This window comes from Motacilla alba, chromosome 18, assembly GCF_015832195.1.
Source record: "Motacilla alba alba isolate MOTALB_02 chromosome 18, Motacilla_alba_V1.0_pri, whole genome shotgun sequence".
Lineage (NCBI taxonomy): Eukaryota > Metazoa > Chordata > Aves > Passeriformes > Motacillidae > Motacilla > Motacilla alba.
The window spans coordinates 1,828,760-1,835,716 of record NC_052033.1 but is presented as its reverse complement, the minus strand read 5'-3'; the positions used below and the strand labels follow the sequence as shown (position 1 = coordinate 1,835,716).

The window sequence follows — 6,957 nt, the reverse complement described above, 5'->3', positions numbered from 1 at the left end:
CTGGATTGCTCCCCTCATACCAGCTGGTGCCCTCCCTCCAGCCACTGAGGTGAGGTCATGATCAAAGCAGGGCAGGAACACACATGGGCTGTGTAGAAAATCACCACCACATCTTTATTTGCTGCTTTCCAACAACCTGAGTTGTTTGCAAAAGGCTTGTCCTGGGCTGGTTGTGGGTCTGGGACAGGGAGGACCAAATGGTTTGGGCTGGTTCCCTGGGGAAGCTCTGCAATGTGCAGCTCGGGCTGGCTGTGGGCTGGGAATGTGCTCCGAGGGGGCTGGAAGCGTGTCTGTGGGCAGGGGGGTGGCTGCCACGGCCCCTGCCTGGCCTGGGTCTGCTCAGGAAGGGCTCGGCCACGGTGTGCTCCACTCGTGGTGGTGGTGATGGTGGGAGAGGTGCCACGCTGGAGCACGCGTTTGCAGGGGCTCTGCTGGGTGTCTCAGCAAGCCGTGGTGGGTGGAAGTGTCCTCAGAGCAGCAGAGCCCCCAGCCATTCCCAGGGCAAAGCCTTTCTATCCCAGGGGGCTCGTGGCCCTGCAGCCAGGGCAGCCCTGGCTAAAGCAGAGCCCAGGGTGCTGATGCTTCCAGCAGGATTGGCAGGAACTCCCGTGCCCAGCCCTGCAGGGATGGGATGGGGCCAGGCTGGTGTGGCTGGAAGGCAGATGTGGCGGAGGGAGCAGCTGGAGCCAGGGCCAGCCGGGGATGATGGATCACAGCCGTGGGGATGGAGAGGGCTTGCAGCCTCTCGTCCCCCCAGGCAGGGCAGGGCAGCGGGGCCTCAGCAGCCGCTGTTCCTGCGCATGAAGGCGTGTCCCCGCACGGCGTGCTGCATCTCCACGAAGGCCAGGTCCCCCACGGTCACCTGGCAGGGCCCCAGCGCCTGGAAGCCGCACTTCTGGTAGAAGGGCACGAGGAAGGGCTCGCACATGAGCAGGGCGCGGCGGGCGCAGGGCAGGCAGCGCAGGTGCTGCAGGTAGCGCCACATCAGGATGGAGCCCTTGCCCTGCTGGCGCACGGTGCGGTGCACGGCCAGCACGTGGATGTGCACGGCCGAGCCCTGCGGCTTGTGCAGGGTCAGGGCTGCCTGCCGGGGGAAACGGGCCTTAGCAGGACCGGGGGGTCCCATCCTGCTTCTCATTCCCCACCCCAAAGAACCAGGGTCCACATCCTCCCCGTGCCTGTTCGCCTCCCCCCATCATCCTCGGAGGGCTTTTAATTTTAAAATGAATGTTGAGGGGAATTACTTGGCATGTTTTTTAACAGCATGGTTTAAATTAATTAATGAGAAAGTTCACTTCTACCAGAGCAGCCCTATTGCAGGGCCCCACAGAGAGCTTTTCCTGGTCCCCAGGCTCTGGCAGGGCTGGTGCCCTGAGGGGCCACTCAAACCCTTCCCTGGGAGGAGACAGGATTTGGAGGGTCTCAAGCAGAAGGCAAAGCCAAACACTTGGATCCATGGAACCTCCTGATCCTGCCTGAGGGCAGAGTCACCCCTGCCTTTATCCCACCCTTCACTGAATGACCTGAGGCTGAGGTGCCCCAAGGGGTCCTGGATTGCTCCCCTCATACCAGCTGATGCCCTCCCTGGTGGTGCATGAGGTAGGAAGGAGCGGGTCATACCTGGCTGAGCCTCTCCTCGTCCCAGAGGGAGCCGATGATGAATGCCACGAGCCGCCCTTCCTCAAACCAGCCGAGGGACAGCTCCGGGCACAGGTTCAGGAAGTGGCGGATCTCATCCAGGTGCAGGGGACAGTCCCCAGAAACCGATATAAAGGCTGGAGGGGGGCAGTGGTGAACACAGTGAGAGAGACAAAGCACACCCGACACAGAAACACTCCCAGCACTGATGGAGGGGAGGGAAAGTGAGATGTGTAATGGGGAGAGATGGCACGTGTCCTGCTGCCTGCTGGGTCTAGAGGAATTCTGAGGGGCACAGATGGTTCCAGAGAGCAGTTCTGCTTCTCCAGAGGCAGTTCCCCATGGCCCAGTGACCAGCTCCTGACTCTGATTCCAGAGCCACAGCAGCAGATGCTGAATTGAGCCCTCCCTCTCAGCATCTCCCTGGCTGCCCCTGTCCTTGGAGAAGATGGGGAAATGGGCTGGGTGAGTCTGGGTGAGGGAAGCTATGGTGCAGGAGACAGGGAGAGGTTGTCAGGGTGGCACCTCAAAGTGTCCCTGGGCAGGAGGAGGCAGAGCGTAGTGTCCTTCCTCCCACTTCCCCTTTTCCTCTCCTGTCTTTCACAGGGTTGTTTTGGGGTCCTACTCAGCATCACCTCCCACCATCCCCACCCCAGGGTGAGCTGGGGCCGTGGTTCTCCAGCTCAGTAACCACAGATCCTCCAGCTCAGTAGGGAGCCCGTGGTGGTCCGGCCGCAAGCCACGGCCACTGCATCCCTCCCACGAGGGCACCCACGAGGGAATTCACCGCTACGAGGAGCGCAAGAGACTGGAGACAGCCGCCGAGGGATCCAGCTGGTGGCAGCAGACAGGATCCCCGGTGCCCCGTACCTTCGCGCTCGATCTCGAACACGCTGCCGGCGTCCCCGGGGCTGAGGCAGCGGAACTCGCTGGCGGGCAGCGTGTGCCGGCGCTGGCCCCCGGGCGAGCTGCGGGGCGACCGCAGCTGGACCGGCTTCAGGAAGGGCAACGCGCTCAGCGCCGACATCCTCCTCCTCCTCCTCCTCCTCCTCCTCCTCCTCCTCCTCCTCCTCCTGCCTGGCTTCCCGCCGCTCCCTCGGTCAGGGGCAGCCCCTGCCGGCTCCCACGCCCTCTATTCCAGCCGAGCTCCTCCAGCACGGTTAGCCGGCAGCAGTATCTGTTGTTACAGACAGGATTAGGCCGCCTGCCCCCCTTGTCCTATGGACGTGTGTTTGTATGTACAGCAATGCCCACCCCCAGTGAGCCCAGCTGCCCTCGCTGTGAGCTGGGGACACGGGAGGCTGGCACCAGCTGTGAGCTGGGCACACCCCGGGCAGAAGCACAGGGATCCAGGTGGTGGCACAGAGCAGGGACAGGGGCCAGAGCTGTTAGAGCTGGAGCAGGTGGGGGCTGAGCAGCCTGCCCGACATTGCCCAGCCCAGGACAGCACCAGGCAGGGGGATGGGCAGGAGAACCATGGAGCTGCTGCCCTGGGGACAGGGATGTGCCTGCAGGAAGCCAAGAGCCGGAAAACAAGCATCTATCCGTGTGAAAGTCCCCTGTGATGCTCAGGTGTTTGTGGAACAGCGCAGCTGTGCTGGAGTAGGAGGTCACAGAGGTGACCTGACAGGGACACACATCAGGCAGCCAGAGCCACCTCCTCCAGAGCACAAGCTGGCAGGATTTACCCCCTTCTCTGACTCACTGAGCAGGTGAGTGACACAGCTTCACCTCTGCTGGCTTCTTCGGTCACGTCCACACCCACAGAAGTGGGTCCCTGGCAGGGTTGAGCAGGTGGCTGAGGCTGAAAGCCTTGGCTGTCCTCCCTGCTGAGGTGCCCTCAGGCTCTGCCCCAGCAGCTTTGGGTGGCTGACCCCACCAGACACAGCCCAGGCCAGGACACTCCACCTTCAACACGGGTTCCCCCAGGAGGGTCACCAGCACCCAAGGTCACCTGGCAGCACCATCCTGGCAGCTCAGACAAATCCCTTGACCTGGATCAGAGCCTGCAGCTTCAATCTGCCTCTGCTTTCACGAGTGAGTGAACCGAGTCAATAAACCCAGAGAGAACCACAAAGTGAGTGAATAGCTTCACTAAGCACACGCATCCTGCAGACAGAAAGAGTGGGAAGGGCTTTCAGAGCCACCCATTCAACCATCCATCCAAACTCGGAGCAATATGTAAGCAATTTTCAGTGAAGTCAGAGCAAAGCCAGGTCATTTTTGATTATTGTTTCAGAGGTGCCGGCTTTCCCTGCTAATTATAGGCTTGCCTCCAGCTAATAGGATTTATGGAAACAAAAGCATTACCAGCACAAACATTGCACAGGGCACAACTGGCACAAGCTGGGAATTTTCCATCCTGAAATGCCAAGGGGCTGGATGGTTGAAATGCCAGCGTTATCCAGCCTGGGGTGAGACAGGGTGGTCAGGATTTATTTTCAATGAACCGCTGGTTTGGCTGTGGGTGTGTATCTAAGGGATCTGATCCATCAGGGACAGAGGGTTTCCCTGGCAGGGAAATTATTCAGCATCCCCAGTGCTCATTCCAGTCACCAAGGGCTGACTGAAGTCATGCTGGGAATGGGTGGTTCATGCTCCTGCAGGAGGGAGTAAAGCAGGGTGAGCTGGCAGGGAGAGTGGGGTGCTGGGGGAGTGGGGGGTGGGTCTAACGTTCACAGAGCTTATTATCAAATCTTCTGGAACTCCTCGTCCTACTAATTGGATTAGGGACTCATCTGCATGAATAAATCCCAGAGTAGGCAAGAGGGTAAGCTCAGGGGACCCTGAAAATGCAGTAGTGGTTTGATCCTGGGGGTGCTGAGTGCCTGGGGTGAGTTCTGGGATGCTGCTGGGGAGATTCTGCTGGATCAGGCTGGGGTGGCTGTGCAGGGATGGCAGGGCAGAGAGGGCAGTGGAATATGGCCTCAGGCAGGGCCAGCATTTCAGTTGCCATGGGAATTATGGAGCTGGATTGTGGAATCGTAGAATGGTTTGGGCTGGAAAGGACTGTTAAAGGTCACGCAGTTCACCCCTCTGCAGGGAGAAGGGACACCTCCCACCAGCCCAGGTTCCTCAGGGGTGTTTGCTCTCCCACAGCCACCATTCAGTGCTCGCTGTCCAAGAGCAAGTCTTTATCCCAGAGCATATGGAGGCTGGAAACTACTGAGTCCCAGGAAGTCTCTACAGGGACATCCATGGAGCTGGAGGTTCAAAACCTTCTGTTTAAGTGGCTGCTCCAATCCCATCAGAGAAAACTGGGAAAGGGCAAGAGGTCCCTCCAGCTATTTTTAGGAATTGCCTGAGACCCCAATCAGCAACACCCTGGAGCAGTAGTCAGGGAAGGGAAAAGGTTGCTCCTTGCTTGTTTTCCTTGCATTTTTCCCCTCCAGCACGTTATTCTTGCCAACCCAGGTTATACAGCTGAAGGGCGGATATATTTATGTTTCTTTTCTGGAAATGAACTTCTTGCTTTGCTTCTCAGCTCCCTGAAGAGTCAAAGGTCTTCTGGGGAGGGGGGATACATAGAACCTGCAGAGCATAGAGGAACCAACAGTGCTCCCTAACCCTGGAGAAACCACAAGCCCTGCACAGCCATGGGGGTACCACGGGAAGCATCAAACCTGCAGAAATGGAGGAAGCTCTGCCCAGGTCTCCGAGTAAGTGAGAAACAGCAATGAGGAAAATTCTCTCTCCATAGCTCATCTGTCCTCTGATGCTCCAGCAAAGCCTTCTGTATTTGTTCAAGTCACTTATACCCCAGGCTGAATTTTGTGCTGTGACTCCTTGCCAGGCCTGCCTGAGATGAGCCCACCATGTCTGTGTGTCGTAGCACTGAACCAAGAGCTTGCTCTGTAAATTTTTCCTACCATCACTTGTGTTTGTGCACCAGAAATCAGAGCATCCTCATGGCACAGAGAGATGCTCACAGATAAATAAACAGGCAGGTGCACAGAACCCCCCTGGCAATATCTTCTACTAAGTTATGAATTGTCTGCCTGGGTTTGGAGCTGGATTTTTTTAATTAGTTGACAGTACAGAGTTATTCACCCAGTCTTAAAATCAAATACTCTGTGTGGAAGAGCTCAGAGAGCAGGAAGGGTTTCAGTGACAAGAGCCCCGGCAGCTGGATATTGGAATCATGTGTTGGAAGTGTAGGGGTGAGACAGGAGCTGGGATGAGAGTCCCACCCTTCCCTGTGCCTAAACCACTTCTCAGCAAGCCAAGCTGTGTACACCAGCCTCCCACCCCTCTAGAGAAATTCCCCCCCCTGTCCTGGGATGCAGGAGCAAGCCGCAGTGGCCAGGGGACCAGGAGCTGTCCCGGAGCTGTCAGTGTCCCTGGGAATGTGGCAGGAATGTGGGTGCTTACCAGCCGGGGCGCTGAGCCGCTCCCTGCCCACCTGGTGCTGTCTCAGCGCTGGCAGGAGAGGAGGATCCGGGGTTTTGCCTCCCCTCCTCTGTCTGCTGCATCCTCCACAGCCCCTGCTTATATATATTTGTTATTTATGGAGCACGTGATGACATCCTAAGGAGTTTAGAACTCCGATGAAAGACAGGGAGAGGTGAGAGGCTTTAAGGTGTCAGGCCAGCAAAGGGATCACTTCAGGCTTCTTTCTTTATTTTTTTTTCCCTGGCGTGACTGGCTGCAGAGGGATAAAGCATTTAGCTGATTGCTCTGCTCTGCAGGCTGGGCAGGGAGAGCAGGGGGCTCAGCCAGGAAAGGGAGCACTGTCCTGTTCTGATCCTGACCTCTCCAACAGCATGAGGAGCCCTGCCCAGAGTGGGTGAGCTTTATCTGGAGAAGGATGGGGAGGCTGCTGGTTGTGCCAGGCTTGGTCATTGCTTGGGCTTGAGCAGGGGGGAGTTTCTCAGCTGACTCCTTGTAGGATGAGGAATCAGATCTAAGGTTTCTTGCCCAAGGAGCTAATTCCAAAAACCAGGCATCTCTCCCCCATGCAGCCCTCTGTCCCTGGGAGCTGTTACATAAGAAACTGGACAGGCAGAACCAGCAATATTTGTCCCCATCAAGACACGTGTAATAAAAGGGAGATTATCCCAGGAAGGAGCACGATGTTGGCATCATCATTATCATTAGGAACCAGATGCAGCCCTGAAAGAAGCCTGGAGCAGGAGGCAGAGCTGGCTTTGCTCCACTGGAGACATTTCCAGGGTATCTGGACCTGCTTTAGCTTCAGCCATGGGCAAAATGACCTGGAGCTACGCCCTTATCTCTCTCTTTTAAGCTTTTTCATTGAATCAAAACAGAAATTTGACCCATCAGCTTTTTGCTCTTCAGAAATGGCATTTTGGAGCAACT

General features: G+C 57.1%; 1 protein-coding gene across 2 annotated transcripts; it reads right to left on the bottom strand.

The window, feature by feature from the left end:
* Window positions 1–541: 541 nt before the first annotated feature.
* On the bottom strand, window positions 542–6,733 carry AANAT (aralkylamine N-acetyltransferase). 2 transcript variants are annotated; one of them, XM_038157391.1, is made up of 4 exons: window positions 6,010–6,733; window positions 2,509–2,815; window positions 1,621–1,775; window positions 542–967 (listed from the first exon to the last, which is right to left on the bottom strand). In XM_038157391.1, exons 2-4 carry the CDS (start codon window positions 2,663–2,665, stop codon window positions 779–781), a joined length of 501 nt encoding a protein of 166 aa, XP_038013319.1. In that variant the 5' UTR covers window positions 2,666–2,815; window positions 6,010–6,733; the 3' UTR covers window positions 542–778. The 2 variants fall into 2 exon arrangements, with proteins under 2 accessions (XP_038013319.1, XP_038013317.1); XM_038157389.1 differs by having other exon boundaries at window positions 542–1,084; window positions 6,010–6,661.
* Between the last annotated feature and the right edge of the window lie 224 nt (window positions 6,734–6,957).

Excerpts from the sequence above, each read along its gene's own strand:
- AANAT (XM_038157389.1), bottom strand. The coding sequence starts at position 2,665 with ATGTCGGCGCTGAGCGCGTTGCCCTTCCTGAAGCCGGTCCAGCTGCGG. Across the intron at positions 1,776-2,508 it reads GTTCGAGATCGAGCGCGAAG|CCTTTATATCGGTTTCTGGG; the intron begins GTACGGGGCACC and ends GCCCCCCTCCAG. Across the intron at positions 1,085-1,620 it reads ACGAGGAGAGGCTCAGCCAG|GCAGCCCTGACCCTGCACAA; the intron begins GTATGACCCGCT and ends TTCCCCCGGCAG.